Genomic DNA, 19,953 nt, shown 5'->3' with positions numbered 1-19,953 from the left:
AAGATTTGTATCATCTCCAGCCTTTCTTCATATGGAAATCCAGCTAGACTGACTGGGGTACCTTAGTACAGTGGTATGTTATTGGACTAGAAATTCTGTACGCCTGGATTATTGAACAAGAGTTATGAGTTCAAATCCCAACATGGTAGTCGTGGGTTTTAAATTCAGCTAATTAAATACATATAAGAATATAAGTATTAGCAGCAGGAGTAGGTCATTCGGCCCCTCGTGCCTGCTATTCAATACGATCGTAGCTGATTTTGTACCTCAACTCCACTTTACTGCATTTTCCTCATATGCCTTGATCCCATTAATATTAAATATCTATCGATCTCTGTCTTGAATATATTCATCGATTCAGCATCCACCGCCGTTTGGGGTTGAGAGTTCTAGGTTCAGCACCCTCTGAGTGAAGAAATTTCTCCTCATCTCAGTCCGAACTGACGGACCCCTTATGCTGAGACTGTGACCCCTGGTTCTAAACTTCCCAGCCAGGAGAAACGTCCTCCCTGCCTCTACCCCGACACGTTCTGTAAGCGTATTGCATGATTCAGTGAGATCAGCTCTCATTCTTCTAAACTCTGGAGAATATAGTCCTGGTCTATTCAATCCCTCCTCATAGCACAGACCCCTACCCCAGGAATCGGTCTGGTGAACCTTCGTTGAATGCGCTCTATGGCAGGTATACCCTTCCTTGGGTAAGAAGAACAAAACTGTACACAATATTCCAGGTGTGGTTTCACTAGGGCTCTATGTAATTGCAGCATTGAAGCACTGACCACGCTCGACCAGTACTGGTCGGTGGGTCACATCGTCCACATGCCTGACACGAGACTCCCTAAGGAAGCGATTTACTCGGTACTCCAACACGGCAAGCGAGCTCCAGATGGGCAGAGAAACTTTTCACGGACACCCTCAAAGCCTCATTGATAAAGTGCAACTTTCCCACCGGCACCTGGGAATCCCTGGCCCAAGACCACCCAAAGTGGGGGAAGAGCATCCTGGAGGGCGCTGAGCACCTTGATTCTCCTCGCCAAGAGCATGCGGAAATCAAGCGCAGACAGCGGAAGGATCATACGGCAAACCAGGCTCTCCACTAACCCTTTCCTTCACCCACTGTCCGCCTCACCTGTGACAGAGACTGTAATTCCCTCATTGGCGTATACAGCCACTTGAGAACTCACTTTTAGAGTGGAAGCAAGTCTTCCTCGATTTCGACGGACTGCCTATGATGATATAATGATGATATACTTGCAGTAAGGCAATTTTACTCTTATGCTCAAATGCTCTTATAAAAAAGGTCAAATCTGAAATAAAAAGTTACTTTCAATAATGGCGACCACGAACCCCCAGATTGTTGGAAAAATCCAACTTAATGTCACTGATATCTTTTAAGGAAGGGCCCTTACCCGGTATGACCTAGATGTGACTCCTGACCCAGAACAATGCCACATTAAATGGCTACCAAGCCACTTAGCTGTATATACGGACGTTGTAGTGTCGTGGTTATGTTATTGGACTAGAAATCAAGATGCCTGGGATAACCATTCAGAAAACATACATTCCAAGTTTTACGATTCTATGATTACCTGATTAAAAAAAAATTGCAGGGCTATGCGAAAGGACAAAGATTGGGACTTGCTGAATTGCTCCTGCACAGAGCTGACACGGGCTTTACAGGCCGAATGGCATCCTACTTTGCTGTAACGTTTCTATTTTATGAATCTAAGTCTCATTAACGTGTTAATAAATTCCATTCGCTGCGCCACAACCACTAACCTGTGAAATATGAGATTTCTAATTTGTAACATTGCTTGGTCATTGAGAATGTTTTGCTTAACTCCGCTATTCTTACACTCAGGTCGAAGGTAACTCGTTTGTTATCTTCAATTTTATCTGTAGTTTTCAATATTTTAAAAGCTTTTATGCGTAATCCCCTTTGTCTTCTTTTCTAAAGTGCAAATATTTGCGGTTATTTAAGTCGTTAGTCAAAACTTAAAGCCAAAAGCCTAAAATCATCCTGGTCACCCTTCAAATTCTTTCTAATGCAGGTGTGATATTTTTGACGAAAAGTGCAGGCCATACTCCAGAATTGGCTTAAAATAATTTGTACAGCTTCAGAATAAATTTTCATGACTTGAAAAAAACAGTTCTTTTAAATTACTTCTCCTTCAATTTACCATATTACAACCGCTTTCATATTGACTAGATGCATTAAGGAGATGCTTTACGATCACTCCTATATCTTAACATAACTTTCTCAGTGTATGCCAGTGGGGATTCTTTCTTGTTTCACACAAGCTTGCTGAAACCTGGTTTTATACATATAAATATATAATAATATATATCTATATACATATTATAAATACATGTGGATGAACTTACATCTATACAGTAAACTGCATATTACATACCTCAAAGCAATCTTATTCATTGCTCAATGTCAGTATGTAAATAATCATGTTTCTTTTGCCTCAATTCCTGCAGACACACATCTTTGTGTCACTGCAAAAAGTAACAATACTACTCTCATGTATCCTACATGGCTACTGTTGTTACTATCACAAGGTGTGCCACAGAGGGCACAGCAGTGGGAGACTTGTCGGTTACCTGTACAGGTGTGCCTGGCCTAGTATAAAAGGCAGGCCACCAGGTGTGATCCTCACTCTGGAGTGAACAAAGAAAGGACGAAGGTCACTACAGTTCAAGTACAACACATTGCCTCATAGATTCATTATTAGAGCATCTAAAGACACAACAATTGGCGATAAGATTATGAACTTTCATGCGAAAATGGCTACCCTGGCTACATTGCAGCAGTTTGTCGATGGTGATGATTGGGACGCCTTTGTGGAGAGGCTCGAACATTTCTTCGCAGCAAACGACCTGGCAGGAGATGACCCGGCCGCACTTGCTATCTTGCTAACCAGTTGTGGGCCCACCGTCTGTGGCCTCATCAGGGACTTGCTTGCACCAGTGAAGACAATGACCAAGACGTACAAGAAGCTCATAACCCTGATCCATGAGCACCTCGAGCCCAAGAAGAGCTTCCTCACAGCCAGACACCAGTTCTCTACCCACCAACGGCCCGAAGGCCAGAAAATCGCGAAATATGCCACAGACCTCAGGAGGCTGGTGGCACTATGTGAGTTCGAAACCACATCAACGAATCGCTGATGGACATTTTTGTCATTGGAATTGGCCATGAGGGCCTACTTCATAAGCTACTGTCAGCGGATACCACAGTCACACTGCAGAAGACCATCTCTGTGAGCCAGGCATTCATGACCTCGACCTGAGGCCCGAGGCAGATGACTCACCCTCAGGACTCAAACCCGGAGGTGCTCTGCACAGAGTGGCACCATTTAGTGGCTCAACTCTAGAATGCAAACCCTCTCAGGAAAGAGAGAACAGGCCCACGAGTCCCTTAAATCAGAGTCCACCGAGGGGGGCTAATTGAGTAGCACCATGCTGGCTGCTGGCGTTGCGGAGGGAATCACAGGGCTCACCAGTGCTGCTTTAAAGTCTATGTATGCAAAGGCTGCAGCACAAAGGACCACCTCCAGCGAATGTATGAGAGAAATATGACTCACTGTGTCGATGAAGAGTCTGCAGATGACCATGAATCCAGCGTGGATTATGAATCGATAAAGAGGCAGCCCAGCCCCATGGAGAGGTACATATCATGTTTACCTGCACTACCGATTGTTCCCCACTGAAGATGGAAGTCGAAATAAATGGCATTCCAGTCTTCATGGAAGTGGACTCGGGGGCGAGTCAGTCAGTGATGAATCAGGAAGCCTTTGAGAGGCTATGGGACAATCAAGCTGAACGGCCCAAGTTGGTCCCGGTTCAGGCAAAGCTGCGTACCTACACCGATGAAATCATCCCAGTCATTGGTAGCGCAAATTTAAATGTACTCCTTGATGGCGCGGTGCATAAGTTACCCCTGTAGTTGATGGACCAACGCTGCTTGGCAGAAGTGGATGCAGAAAATCCATAGGAAGTGGAAAGCCTTCACCCCTCCAGCGATTGACGTTCTCTGTGCTCAGAGGCAAAACAAGCCCTCACCTGAGGGTGGACCCGGCACCGGAGAGCAGACCAGCACCGCACCCCAGGCACAGATCACTCAGCATGATTGTGTGGAGATGATCCAGCTGAGTTGACCCGAACGCACCTTCCAGGCTCCAGTGACAGGACTCTGCAGGAAGAAAATCGGATCCAGAGGAGACTTCCCAGCTTCGGAGGCAGAACGCGGGAAGAGGATCAGCATAGTCGACAACGTGGATGGAGGAAAGATGGTGCACAACCCACGAGGTGAGGCACTGAAGAAAATGATGGCCTCGGCCCGACCACGAGATGCAGCACTGATGGAGCAACACGTGCACCCAGCGGAGAAGAGGATTGGGGTAAAGCAAGCAAGGCTCTCTTAAAGGAGGCCTGCAACACACTACAATTAAAGGGACAGTTCCACACACTTAAGCACTATAATGGCAACTGTAAGTCACAGACAAAATATACAATTGATCATGTAAAATGTGATAATCTGATTTTGTGTACATGCAACCAGTGAGAAAATGTCACGCGATCATGTAAAATTTGTCATTGATGATCTGAGTTGTGCACATGCTACCAGCGAGGAAAAGTCACGCGATCGTGATCGGACCCACATAAGTAACGAAAAGTTGTGTGATGTAGGTTTTCAACTGCACGCAACCAATGCAGCGGGCAGACATGCATCGGGAGCACACGGGCCCAGCGAGCTACCCAATACTGTAGCCTGCATCCTGGGGACCAGATTCATGCACCATGTAGTGTGGCCACAAGCAGCCAACACACATGAGCTGCAGAGCAAGTGACCTCAGCAGGGAAATGGCACCGGTATCGATACTCTGCCCCTGATCAGTTCCACCTCTCAGGCACCCTTGGCACCAACTGCCACGAGCCTGAAAGAGCAGACTGTGCCAAAGCGCAGTCCCCAAACCCTATCGCCACAAGGCCATACCCGTAAATGAAGGGTCACCTGCTACAGTTCCCCCAAAGGGGACCAGGACCAGCCAGGATTCCAAACCAAACAATGCCCAGGCCAGCGAGTCAGCAGTCCCCTGTGCACTGCTGGACGACAGCTCCTCAGGGAGCAGCAGCCACCCAGGGTGCAAAGAAAGGACAGGGAGTTCACATGCACCTGTGAACTAGCCCAAAACTAGGGACCACGGCAACAGCCCCAAGAGCAGCGAAATCGAGCCAACCGGGTTCCCACTGCCAGCACTGGGCACTGCTTGGCCAGCAGACTGCAGGGACACCATCCAGCAGCTCTGGAACTAGTCTGTCCTTATGCGCCAATCTCTGCATCAATAAGGTATCTCACCAGTCTAACGTGCTTGTCTCACAACGGAACCACAAATGTAATGCAAACCTGTTTTTCTGTACTTGAATGTATATGAATGCACTGAGCCTCCGGAATAATCTATATTTAGGTGGGCCTGGCGGGGGTGGGTGGAGAATGAAGTGGTCAGGGACACACACACAAGCAGCAACCAGCAGCACTCTACTGCACCAACCACTCACCCTAGATTGAAACGACCTGCCAAGGTTCAACCAGATAGAGCCCAGATAGAGCTAAGCCCAGAAACAATCAATGCAGAGGCGATTTGCACTAAAGGCTCAGAGGAGAGTGATGTCATAGCTACTGTTGGTACTATCATAAGGTGTGCCACCACAGGGCACAGCTGTGGGAGACTTGTAGGTTACCTGTACAGGTGTGCCTGGCCTAGTATAAAAGGCAGGCCACCAGGTGTGATCCTCACTCTGGGGTTAACAAAGAAAGGACTAAGGTCACAATAGTTCAAATACAACACATTGCCTCTTGAATCATTACTAGAGTATCAAAGGACACAACAACAACACCATGCCAATATCATTTACAAACAATGTTAAATTTAGAGATCCAAGAAAGGATCCTTGAAGAATGTGCCAGGACACAATAAGCACCGACCTCTGACTTCTGGTACTAAATCAATACTTATTCTATCCATATAATGTGCTACCTATTCCATGAGCCTTCAATTTCTCTATCACTTTTAGACATGTTGTCACTCGTCGATTGAAGATCTAAGTAAACTACATCTATTGATTTAGTCAAGCTTTGATACCTCTCAAAGAATTCGATTACATTGGTAAGATGCAGCATTTCATTTCTGAAACCTGCCTACGATAGCTGTGGTCCCTGGCTGTCATTTTAGAGCATTCTGCAAATGGTCCTCAAGCGTTTTCTCACTTTGGTCGTTAGGTGAACTGTTGTGTTATTGCCAGTATGGTGATTTACTACTTTTAAAATATTGAAATTGCAGTACTTTTCATAAGCTCCCTAGGTGCTGTATTTATAGAACTTGAAAATGTATTAATAGGTCTCAATGAGTATCTCGTTGTTACCACGTTGTGGTAATTCAGCCAAAACTGCAATCTCCTGTTCTAATTGTCCACTTTGATTTTAGCTGTGCAAACGTTGGACAGTTGCTTCAAAGTGAGCTGATTAACATTCAAATGCATGACAAGCTCGGCACATTGCATTCACACACTGCCCTTTTTGCTCTCGTGCATGGGCTTCAATTTTGCCCAGATTAATTTGATGAAATGATCATCTCTCCTGATGTTGTCAACGGCCAGGTACTGCAGATACCAATCGACGACTGTAACTTTAAATCACGATGGGGTGCGAGGGAGTCACATCTGCAGTCTCTCGAGGAATATAAGAACATAAGAAACAAGAGCAGGAGTCGGCCATATGTCCCGTCGAGCCTGCTCCGCCATTCAATACGATCATGGCTGATCTAATCATGGACTCGTGTCCACTTCCCTGCCCGCTCCCCAAAACCCTTTATTCCCTTATCGGTTAAGAAACTGTCTATCTATGTCTTAAATTTATTCAATGACCCAACTTCGACTGCTCTCTGAGGCAGCTAATTCCACAGATTTACACCTCTTTGACAGAAGAAATTTCTCCTCCACTCAGTTTTAATTGGGCGGCCCCTTATTCTAAGAATATACCCTCGAGTCAGTTCTAGAACAGTGGGATTCTTTTATCAGATGTTTTAAACATCTGGCCAGAGCGCCATTCGCTGGTATCTAAATACTATTTAGAAGAGATCTGACCTGCCCACCAATTCTTTATTGACACCCACAAGATTCAACTTAAATTGTTAAATAGTCAACTGACCCAAAGTCAGTTTTCACTGCGATTTGTACGAAGACTAACAATACAAAATGACCTGATCAATTTAGGATGATCTGATGCTCAGAAGCCTCCTGATATTAATTAGTTGGAACTATCGTGCTGATACCATGGCATGTAGGAAGTAACCAACTGGTACCTGGCTAGAACTCTTATATTACTGTTAAGGAAAGTGTTCTGTAGTTGCATAGTTACATGATTGCATAGAGTTCCTCGCAAGATAGTTGAAATGTAAACTTTTAATGAAAGTGGGACAATGTCAACACTTGGTATACATATAAAGAAATCCATTTGATTAAAAAAAAACACAGTTTCATATGGGGTTCAAGCATATTTGTCAAACCCAGGTTGACAATGCATTAAAGTTATGTATAATAAAAAAGGTAAGCATATCATAGGAGCTAACACTATAAAGCTATGTCACAGACATGTGGACTAGAATCAGAAATAGTACAGAGAGCTGAGAAGATTGCCTTTAAGATATTACTTTCATCCTAATCATTTTAATGAGTTGGCTTTTCCTAAATATATTTCTACACCCAAATCAAACATGTGAGAATCCCTTCCCATTTGTCAAGCGCCTCACCTCATTATTTACCGTGTTGCTATAAGTTACGGAATCCAACATGCCTGTGTTTTCTTTCCCGATAGATTCATTCCGCACATAGTTCTTTCCTGCAGACGACCTGCACGTATTGTGGATCGTGAATTCTCTCTTTGTTGACTGGAATGTTGAACATGACTCGTAGCGGAAACTCTGAGATAGTGGATCACCCCCAAATACCTCAACATAGTTCGGTGGTATCTGAAGATTTCTACTGGCTTTTTGAATTCCATTCAGAGAATGTCTTGTTTCAAAGCAGCAACAAACATCCAAGTAACAGTGCTGGCCTCCCAAACCATTTCTGCTTTTATGAACCTTAACAGCCAGGATAATCAAAATCACAAGAAAAATGATAGAAATTACCCCTAAGGCGATGACCAAGGAAAGGCTCATATCAGAATTAAATCCAGGGTTTTCAGTTAAATCACTCACGTTAGAAAACATTTCAGTATCGCTTCCCACAACAGATAGGATCATAGTCACTGTGGCAGAAAGGGATGGTGTTCCATTGTCTCGTACCACAATCACCAATCTTTGCTTAGAGGCATCTTTACTCACAATACGACGGATGGTCCAAATTTCTCCCGTGTCTGTTGAAATAGTAAAAAGGTTATGATGGGTTGCCTGAAAAATCTGATAAGAAAGACGAGCATTCTGACCGGCGTCAGCGTCAGTGGCCGATACCTTGGCAACTAAGTAGCCTGGTTCTGCAAGCCTGGATATTGTCTCTGTTGATGTGGATCCATACTCGGGTAATGGGCGCACGATCACTGGAAAATTGTCATTCTGATCAAGGATAACAACATTCACTGAAACGTTACTGGCGAGTGGTGGGACTCCAGAGTCCTGGACCCGAACTTGGATCTGAAAGTTTTTCAATTGCTCGTAGTCAAAAGATCTCTGAGCAAATATGACACCGCTCTCTGAGTTGATAGACACATAACTGGCTACGGAGGCGCCCTGGACTTGAGTCTCCAGGAGAGAGTAGTTCAGCCGAGCGTTCTGATCTACATCTGGATCAAAGCCTTTCAATCCCAATATAGACGCCCCAATGCCGTTGTTCTCCATCACGTTTGCTGTGTATAGAGGCTGCGTAAACCTTGGTGCGTTGTCATTTATGTCTGAAATCTCCACCCGAATGGTTTTCTTGGATGTAAGTGGAGGGTTTCCTGCATCAGTGCACGTTATAGTTACGTCATACTTGGAGATATTTTCGCGATCCAGTTGCTTCTGAATCAGCAGTCTATAGTAGTTGTTCGAAGATGAATCGAGTTTGAAGGGGAAATTATTCGAAATTTGACATTGTACCTGTCCGTTTTGTCCCGAATCTTTGTCTGCTGCACTGAACAGAGCCACTACAGTCCCAAGCGGAGCATTTTCTGACACTGTACTTGACAAAGACCTCAACATCACCTGAGGTGCGTTATCATTCACATCAATAATGTGCACTAACACGTCACAGTGCTCGGGCATTGCGTTTAAACCCTTGTCGATTGCTTGGACGTTAATCTCAAAGACATTGCTGTCTTCATAGTCCAAATTGCCTTTCACTCTGATTCCACCAGTTTTGGAATCCACGTTAAATAATTCACGGACTTTAGCAGAACTATGGCTACTGAGCGAATACACTATGTCCCCATTGGGACCATCGTCCAAGTCAGTGGCGTTTAATGTGATTATCAGGGTTCCTGTGGGTGCAGTTTCCAACAGGCTGACCCTGTAAACTGACTGGGGGAACACAGGCGCGTTGTCGTTTTCATCTTGTACTATGATTGCAACCTGAGCAGTTCCCGATCTTACAGGAACCCCGCCGTCCTTGGCAATTAGCACTAACCTGTGGGTGGATTCAGTTTCTCTATCCAAGGACCTCTGCAAAACCAACACTGGTAACTTTCCTTCCCCACTACGCATTTTTACATCGAGAATAAAATAATCGTTCGGGAGGAGCTGGTAGGATTGTACTGAGTTGGTTCCAATGTCCGGATCGTGCGCGGACTCGAGGAGGAAGCGCGCTCCCGGCGCAGCAAGCTCCGAGATTTCAAGGCGGAACTCGTCCTTTCGAAAACTAGGAGCATTGTCATTTATATCGAGAACCTCCACTTCAACCTGGTATAGATTGAGGGGATTTTCAACCACAGCATCCAAGGCTAACGCACAAGTGAGGCTCGGCCCGCAAATCTGTTCTCTGTCAATTTTTTCCTTAACCATCAAAATCCCATTGTCTAAATTGACGTCCACATACTGTTTTCTGGACCCGGGCACAATCCGCAAACTGCGAGCCGGGAGCTGCTTTACATCTAAACCCAAATCGGCGGCGATATCTCCAACAAAGGCACCCAGTTTCAGTTCTTCAGGAATCAAATAATGAATCTTCCCCGAAACTAGATTCCACGTGGAAAACACACAGAACAATAGTTGGCATTTCAGCAAACAATATATTTTAAATCTCATTTCCAGCATAAACCATCCCAATTTGCTCAGCGTGGGACTCCACTGTTCGTGATCTTGGAGCAGATATTTTGATATTTTTTAAAAATCGCTTAGCTACGGTGTACGAAATACCTGCACATTTTGCGAATCGCTGGGATTATTTCATTTAAATCTTCTCATTTTGCCTAAAATTGCCACTGGATTCTTGCACGAAACCTACGGAGCTGCTGCTCGGTATCCAATGTTACACTGCGTCTGATGTTGCGTAATGCTGGCTGGGTAGTGAAGGGGGCAGGCCGGATCACCAATCTCATCTCAGCTTCTGATTGGTGAGGAGAGGCACATTGGAATTCAGCAAATCAGTATGCCGTTCATTTCTTAAAGCTGAACTGTTTGAAATCAGCGCAGAATCGTTAGATTTATTGGTGCACAATTAAAAATTGAATCAAGCTTTCCTTTCAGTCTGTAAGTTTCTGACAGTTGTGAAACGTTAGCTGTGGAACTGAATTACAAGGAATATCTTAAAGATCAGCTAGTAGGAATCTGTGTAAAAGAAATAAAAACATAAGTACGGAAGGAGCCAACATAAATCATTGGCCCAATCAATATAATTGCATTGATATCGTCTTCCAACCCCAACCAGCTGCGGATTCCTACTTAAGGAAGACTAAATTATTTCTGCAGCCTCCCATAAAAATTAGTCAGCAATATTACGATTTCTAGAATCCCCCCTCTCTTGCAAACAGAAATCTAATTTATTATGGTATTATTTGACCTATAATAAATTCAATTCTCTGCGCCACACAACAGCTAACATGTGAAACATTGTTTTATATTCTCTAACGTTGCTTTGCCGTTGAGAATTTGATGCTTAACTCTCCTATTCTTACACTCATGTCGCATGCATAAACTCCTCTGTCTTCTTTTCTAAAGTACAAAGACATGTAGTTATCTGAACCGTTACTCAAAACTTAATGCCAGAAGTCGAAAATCATCTCAGCCAAACTTCAAAATCTTTGTAATGCGGGTATGAGCGTTTTGACCAAAAACTGCAGGCCATACACCAGAATTGGCCGTAAAGTTATTTCTACAAATTCAGAATACATTTTCATAACTTTAAAAAACAGTTCTTTTCTGTTATTTCTCCATTCTCAATTTTCCATAACATTACATCTTTCATATTGACTAGATGCATTCAGGGTATAATGTACGATCACAAGCATATATCGTTTTTACTTTTTCAGCTGATACCACTGTAGACCTTTTTTCGTTTTACACATGCTTGCTGATACCTGATGATATAGATATATAGATATATATGAGCTTACATTTACCTATATTAACACGCAAAAGTCATGTTTCTTTTGCTTCACGTAATGCATGCACACAGTTTTGTGCCACTGGGAAAAGTCAAAACACCGCTACAACAGGTCCATAGGATTTGCAAACAGTGTTCAAGATAGAGACCCAAGAAAAGATCGTTGAAGTGTATGCCAGAAAATAGTAACTACCGACTTCTGTCTACTGACACTAAACCAATGCTCATTCCATTCATATAATGTGCCATAATTCCATGAGAAAGTTGTGGTTCAAGTCCCACTCCAGGGACTTGAGCACATAAATCTAGACTGACACTTAAATGCAGTGCTGAGGGAGTGCTGCGCTGTCAGAAATGCTGTCTTTCGGATGCAACGTTAACCCGAGGCCCAATCTGTCATCTCACGTAGTCGTAAAATATCCCATGGCGCTATTTTGTAAAAGAGCGGGCAATTATCCCCTGTGTCCTGGCTAATATTTAACCCTCAATCAAAATAACAAAAACAGATTATCTGGTCATTAACACATCGCTGTTTGTGAGAATTTGCTGTGCGCAAGTTGGCCACCATGCATCCCACATTACAGCAGTGACAACACGCCAAAAGTAATGTGGTTTGAGACGTATTGTGGTCGTGAAAGGCGCTATAGAAATGCAAGTGGTATGCTCCTCCTGTACTACGTGGGAATTCAGGGACGCTGCTGGTGTCCCTGATGACTACGTGTGCGGGAAGTGTATCCAACTCCAGCTCCTGATGGACTGCATTGTGGCGCTGGAGCTGCGGGTGGACTCACTCTGGAGCATCCATGGTGCTGAGAATGAAGTGATTAGCATGTTTAGCGAAGTGGTGACACCACAGGTAAAGGGTACTCAGCTAGATAGTAAATGGGTGACCAGCAGGAAGAGCAGTGTAAGGAAGATAGTGCAGCGGTCCCCTGCGATCAACCTCTGCAAAACAGATACACCACTTTGGATACTGTTGAAGGGGATGACTCATCAGGGGAGGAGATCTGCAGCCAAGTTCATGGCACCGTGGGTGGCTCTTCTGCACAGGAGGGCCGGAAAAAGAATGGGAGAGCTATAGTGATAGGGGACTCGATTGTAAGGGGAATAGATAGGCGTTTCTGTGGCCGCAACCGAGGCTCCAGGATAGTATGTTGCCTCCCTGGTGCAAGGGTCAATGATGTCTCGGAGCAGGTGCAGGACATTCTGAAAAGGGAGGGTGAACAGCCAGTTGTTGTGGTGCACATAGGTACCAACGATATTGGTAAAAAAACGGGATGAGGTCCTACGAGACGAATTTAGGGAGCGAGGAGCTAAATTAAAAAGTAGGACCTCAAAAGTAGTAATCTCAGGATTGCTACCAGTGCAACGCGCTCGTCAGAGTAGGAATTGCAGGATAGCTCAGATGAATACGTGGCTTGAGGAGCGGTGCAGAAGGGAGTGATTCAAATTCCTGGGGCATTGGAACCGATTCTGAGGGTGGGGGACCAGTACAAACTGCACGGTCTACACCTGGGCAGGACTGGAACCAATGTCCTAGTGGGAGTGCTTGCTAGTGCTGTTGGGGAGGAGTTAAACGAATATGGCAGGGGGATGGGAACCTATGCAGGGAGGCAGAGGAAAATAAAAGGGAGACAGAGGCAAAAGATAGAAAGGAGAATAGTAAAAGTGGAGGGCAGAGAATCCCAAGGCAACAAACAAAAAGGGCCTCATTACAGTAAAATTCTAAATGGGCAAGGTTTGTTAAAGGGACAAGCCTGAAGGCTCTGTGCCTCAATGCGCGGAGTATTCGGAATAATGTGGACGAATTAACTGCACAGATAGCAGTTAATGGATATGATGAAATTTGCATCACAGAGACATGGCTCGAGGTTGACCAAGGCTGGGAACTCAACATCCAGGGGTATTCAGCATTTAGGAAGGATAGACAGAGAGGAAAAGGAGGCGGGGTGGTGTTGCTGGTCAAAGAAGAAATTAATGCAATAGTATGGAAGGACATTGGCTTGGATGATGTGGAATCGGTATGGGTGGAGCTGCGGAATACCAAAGGGCAGAAAACGCTGGTGGGAGTTGTGTACAGGCCACCAAACATTAGCAGTGAGGTTGGGGAAAGCATAAAACAAGAAATAAGGGATGTGTGCAATAAAGATACAGCAGTTATCATGGGCGACTTTAATTTACATATAGATTGGGTGAACCAAACTGGTAGCAATGCAGTAGAGGAGGATTTCCTGGAATGTATTAGGGATGGTTTTCTTGACCAATATGTGCAGGAACCGACTAGAGAGCTGACCATCCTAGACTGGGTGATGTGTAATGAGAAGGGACTAATTAGCAATCTTGTTGTGCGAGGCCCCTTGGGGAAGAGTGACCATAATATGGTAGAATTCTTTATTAAGATTGAGAGTGACACAGTTAATTCAGAAACTAAGGTCCTAAATTTAAGAAAAGCTAACTTCGATGGCATGAGGCGTGAATTGGTTAGAATAGACTGGCAAATGATACTTAAATGGTTGACGGTGGATAGGCAATGGCAAACATTTATAGATCACATGGATGAACTTCAACAGTTGTACATCCCTGTCTGGAGTAAAAAATAAAACAGGAAAGGTGGCTCAACCGTGGCTAACAAGGGAAATTAAGGATAGTGTTAGATCCAAGGAAGAGGCATAGACATTGGCCAGAAAAAGTAGCAAACCTGAGGACTGGGAGAAATTTAGAATTCAGCAGAGGAGGACAAAGGGCTTAATTAGGAGGGGGAAAATAGAGTGTGAGAGGAAGCTTGCCGGGAACATAAAAATTGACTGCAAAAGCTTCTAAAGCTATGTGAAGAGAAAAAGATTGAAAACAAACGTAGGTCCCTTGCAGTCAGACTCAGGTGAATTACTAATGGGGAACAAAGAAATGGCAGACCAATTGAACAAATACTTTGGTTCTGTCTTCACGAAGGAAGACACAAATGACCTTTCGGATGTACTAGGGGACCGAGGGTCTAGTGAGAAGAAGGATCTGAATGATATCCTGATTAGGCGGGAAATTGTATTGGGGAAATTGATGGGATTGAAGGCCGATAAATCCCCAGGGCCTGATCGTCTGCATCCCAGAGTACTTAAGGATGTGGCCCTAGAAATAGTGGATGCATTGGTAATCATTTTCCGACAGTTTATCGACACTGGATCAGTTCCTATGGACTGGAGGGTAGCTAATGTATCACCACTTTTTTAAAAAGGATGGAGAGAGAAAATGGATAATTATACACCGGTTAGCCTGACATCAGTAGTGGGGAAAATGTTGGAATCTATTATTAAGGATGAAATAGCAGTGCATTTGGAAAACAGTGACAGAATCGGTCCAAGTCAGCATGGATTTATGAAAGGGAAATCATGCTTGACCAATCTTCTGGAATTTTTTGAGGATGTAACTAATAGAGTGGACAAGGGAGAACCAGTGGACGTGGTGTATTTGGACTTTCAAAAGGCTTTTGACAAGGTACCACATAAGAGATTGGTGTAAAAGATCAAGGCACATGGTATTGGTGGTAATGTACTGGCGTGGATAGAGAATTGGTTGGCAGGCAGGAAGCAGAGAGTCGCGATAAATGGGTCCTTTTCGGAATGGGAGGCAGTAACTAGTGGACTACCACATGGCTCAGTGCTGGGACCCCAGCTCTTCACAATATACATTGATGATTTGGATGAAGGAATTGAGGGTAATATCTCCAAGTTTGCAGATGACACTAAACTGCGTGGCGGTGTGAGCTGTGAGGAGGATGCTAAGAGGCTGCAGGGTGATTTGGACAGGTTAGGAGAGTGGGAAAATGCAAGGCAGATGCAGTATAATGTGGATAAATGTGAGGTTATCCACTTTGGTGGCAAAAATACAAAGGTAAAATATTATCTGAATGGCGGAAGATTAGGAAAAGGGGAGGTGAAACGCGATCTGGATGTCATGGTTCATCAGTCATTGAAAGTTGGCATGCAGGTACAGCAGGTGGTGAAGAAGGCAAATGTAATGTTGGCCTTCATATCTCGGGGATGTCAGTATCGGAGCATGAAGTCATTACTGCAATTGTAGAGGGCCTTGGTGAGGCCTCAACTGGAATATTGTGTTCAGTTTTGGTCTCCTAATCTGAGGAAGGACGTTCTTGCTATTGAGGGAGTGCAGTGAAGGTTCACCAGACTGATTGCAGGGATGGCTGGGCTGACATATGAGGAGAGACTGGATCAACTGGGCCTTTATACACTGGAGTTTAGAAGGATGAGAGGTGATCTCATAGAAACATATAAAATTCTGACGGGACAGGACAGGTTAGATGCGGGAAGAATGCTCCCGATGTTGGGGAAGTCCAGAACCAGGGGACATAGTCTTAGGATAGGGGATAGGCCATTTAGGATTGAGATGAGGAGAAACTTTTTCATTCAGAGATTAACCTGTGGAATTCCCTGCTGCAGAGAGTCGTTGATGCCAGTTCATTGGATATATTCAAGAGGGAGTTAGATGTGGCCCTTACGGCTAAAGGGACCAAGGGGTATGGAGAAAATGCGGGAAAGGGGTACAGAGGTGAATGATCAGCCATGATCATATTGAATGGTGGTGCAGCCTCGAAGGGCCGAATGGCCTACTCCTGCAACTATTTTCTATGTTTCTATTTTTCTATGTTTCTAAGTCTTTCTTTTTTCTTCTTTAACTCTTCTCCTAGTCTCATTTTTGGACTGTTATCATTTGACCATTGAAACTCTAAGTAAACTACATCTGCTAAGTTAACCCAGCTTAGTTACCACTCAAAGAGTTCCTTTATACTTGTATAGTGCAGCCTTTCAAATCGAAAACATTCTTCGCATACCTGGGCCACCTGACTGTCAGCTGTAGCATCCTACTAATGTTTCTGGTGTTTTCTCACTTTGGGCGTCAGGTGAACTGTTATATTTTTACCAGTACTGTGCTTTACTTCTTTTTTGAATATTGAAATGTCATTAGTTGTCCTTAGCTCCCTAGGTATTGTATTTATAGAACTCGAAAAAGTATTAATAAGTCTCATGGTATATTTCATTGTGACCATGTCGTGGTGATACAGCCAAACCTACAACCTCCTGTTCTAATTTCCCACTTTGATTTTCGCTGTTCAAACGCTGGATTTCAGTTTTAAAGTGTGGTGATTAAAACTAAAATCCAGGAGAGAATTTTGGCACGTTGCATTAACATATTGAGTTTCTGGTTCTCGTGCATGCGCTTCAATTCCAAACTAATTGGCTAACGTTAAAATCGCTCCTTTTGCTTTCAATGGCCAGAAATATACAGTACCAATCTCCTGGCTTATCTGCAGAGTGTGAATGGGTGTGAGGGAATGAATGGAGTTGGACAATGGTTTCATCTGCAGTGTCTCCAGCAACAGGGAGATATTTTCGATGTATTTACACATCTAGACAGGACTCCATTCACTGAAATCTAAATATTTTTCAGAAGAGGTCTGACATACTCTGTTAACAGTAAAAAATTCAAAATGAATATTTAAGAAATATTGAATCGACCTACAGTCAGTTTCCCTGCAATTTGTGCGAAGCCCAACAATACAAGACGACCTGATCAATTTCGGATGACCTGAAACTCAGAAACATCGGATATTAATTAGTTGGAAGTAACGTGCTGAAACCATGACCAGGGCTGGATTATCCATGGGCCGGATGAGGCTGCCGCTCCAGGCCCACCAAAGAACACAGGGCCACCAAATAATTGCAGGGAAAAAATGTAAGTCCTCCCAAATAGGCTGAATACAATATACAAACAATATTTTCCTCGGTCTTGTTTATCCTATTTTATTGTCTATTCTACTCAGGCTATTTGGGAGTCCTTATATGTTTTATAATAAGCAATATCTTCCTCGGTCTTGTTTTTCCTCTCTGGTTATTAGCCTAATGTGTACATACCTATTTTTGCAGAGACAAGGTCGTCACTATTTATCTCCGTCATTACTTAAAAGTGTTATTATATAATATATTTAGTATATGAAATATATGTTAATATATAATATATAGAAACATAGAAACATAGAAATTAGGTGCAGGAGTAGGCCATTCGGCCCTTCTAGCCTGCACCACCATTCAATGAGTTCATGGCTGAACATGAAACTTCAGTACCCCATTCCTGCTTTCTCACCATACCCCTTGATTCCCCCAGTAGTAAGGACTTCATCTAACTCCTTTTTGAATATATTTAGTGAATTGGCCTCAACAACTTTCTGTGGTAGAGAATTCCACAGGTTCACCACTCTCTGGGTGAAGAAATTCCTCCTCCTCTCGGTCCTAAATGGCTTCCCCCTTATCCTTAGACTGTGTCCCCTGGTTCTGGACTTCCCCAACATTGGGAACATTCTTCCTGCATCTAACCTGTTTAACCCCGTCAGAATTTTAAACGTTTCTATGAGGTCCCCTCTCATTCTTCTGAACTCCAGTGAATACAAGCCCAGTTGATCCAGTCTTTCTTGATAGGTCAGTCCCGCCATCCCTGGAATCAGTCTGGTGAACCTTCGCTGCACTCCCTCAATAGCAAGAATGTCCTTCCTCAGGTTAGGAGATCAAAACTGTACACAATACTCCAGGTGTGGCCTCACCAAGGCCCTGTACAATTGTAGCAACACCTCCCTGCCCCTGTACTCAAATCCCCTCGCTATGAAGGCCAACATGCCATTTTCTTTCTTAACCGCCTGCTGTACCTGCATGCCAACCTTCAATGACTGATGTACCATGACATCCAGGTCTCTTTGCACCTCCCCTTTTCCTAATCTGTCACCATTCAGATAATAGTCTGTCTCTCTGTTTTTACCACCAAAGTGGATAACCTCACATTTATCCACATTATACTTCATCTGCCATGCATTTGCCCACTCACCCAACCTATCCAAGTCGCTCTGCAGCCTCATAGCATCCTCCTCGCAGCTCACACTGCCACCCAACTTAGTGTCATCCGCAAATTTGGAGATACTACATTTAATCCCCTCGTCTAAATCATTAATGTACAGTGTAAACAGCTGGGGCCCCAGCACAGAACCTTGCGGTACCCCACTAGTCACTGCCTGCCATTCTGAAAAGTCCCCATTTACTCCTACTCTTTGCTTCCTGTCTGACAACCAGTTCTCAATCCATGTCAGCACACTACCCCCAATCCCATGTGCTTTAACTTTGCACATTAATCTCTTGTGTGGGACCTTGTCGAAAGCCTTCTGAAAGTCCAAATATACCACATCAACTGGTTCTCCCTTGTCTACTCTACTGGAAACATCCTCAAAAAATTCAAGAAGATTTGTCAAGCATGATTTCCCTTTCACAAATCTATGCTGACTTGGACCTATCATATTACCTCTTTCCAAATGCACTGCTATGACATCCTTAATAATTGATTCCATCATTTTACCCACTACCGATGTCAGGCTGGCCGGTCTATAATTCCCTGATTTCTCTCTCCCTCCTTTTTTAAAAAGTGGGGTTACATTGGCTACCCTCCACTCCATAGGAACTGATCCAGAGTCAATGGAATGTTGGAAAATGACTGTCAATGCATCCACTATTTCCAAGGCCACCTCCTTAAGTACTCTGGGATGCAGTCCATCAGGCCCTGGGGATTTATCGGCCTTCAATCCCATCAATTTCCCCAACACAGTTTCCCGACTAATAAGGATTTCCCTCAGTTCCTCCTCCTAACTAGACTCTCCGACCCCTTTTATATCCGGAAGGTTGCTTGTGTCCTCCTCAGTGAATACCGAACCAAATTATTTGTTAAATTGGTCTGCCATTTCTTTGTTCCCCGTTATGACTTCCCCTGATTCTGACTGCAGGGGACCTACGTTTGTATTTACTAACCTTTTTCTCTTTACATATCTATAGAAACTTTTGCAATCCGTCTTAATGTTCCCTGCAAGCTTCTTCTCGTACTCCATTTTCCCTGCCCTAATCAAACCCTTTGTTCTCCTCTGCTGAGTTCTAAATTTCTCCCAATCCCCGGGTTCGCTGCTATTTCTGGCCAATTTGTATGCCACTTCCTTGGCTTTAATGCTATCCCTGATTTCCCTTGATAGCCACGGTTGAGCCACCTTTCCTTTTTTATTTTTACGCCAGACAGGAATGTACAATTGTTGTAGTTCATCCATGCGGTCTCTAAATGTCTGCCATTGCCCATCCACAGTCAACCCCTTCAGTATCATTCGTCAATCTATCCTTGCCAATTCACGCCTCATACCTTCAAAGTTACCCTTCTTTAAGTTCTGGACCATGGTCTCTGAATTAACTGTTTCATTCTCCATCCTAATGCAGAATTCCACCATATTATGGTCACTCTTCCCCAAGGGGCCTCGCACAACGAGATTGCTAATTAATTCTC

The 19,953-nt window shown here is 44.0% G+C and overlaps 1 protein-coding gene and 1 pseudogene across 1 annotated transcript in view; both read right to left on the bottom strand.

Moving 5' to 3' along the window:
- Positions 1-7,775: 7,775 nt before the first annotated feature.
- LOC139262427 (protocadherin-10 pseudogene) lies at positions 7,776-10,286 on the bottom strand (annotated as a pseudogene).
- Positions 10,287-10,608: 322 nt separating this feature from the next.
- The window catches only part of LOC139262843 (protocadherin-10-like), a 43,003-nt gene continuing 33,658 nt past the window's right edge, over positions 10,609-19,953 (bottom strand). Inside the window, exon 2 of the mRNA XM_070878023.1 lies at positions 10,609-10,654. Within this exon, the coding sequence (XP_070734124.1) occupies positions 10,637-10,654 (18 nt within the window). The 3' untranslated portion in view covers positions 10,609-10,636. The remainder of the gene's footprint in view (positions 10,655-19,953) is intronic.

The sequence above is a fragment of the Pristiophorus japonicus genome, chromosome 4, assembly GCF_044704955.1.
Source record: "Pristiophorus japonicus isolate sPriJap1 chromosome 4, sPriJap1.hap1, whole genome shotgun sequence".
In the NCBI taxonomy this organism is placed as follows: Eukaryota; Metazoa; Chordata; class Chondrichthyes; family Pristiophoridae; genus Pristiophorus; species Pristiophorus japonicus.
Note: the sequence above shows the minus strand (reverse complement) of the source record. Positions and strands in the feature narration are given on the sequence as shown.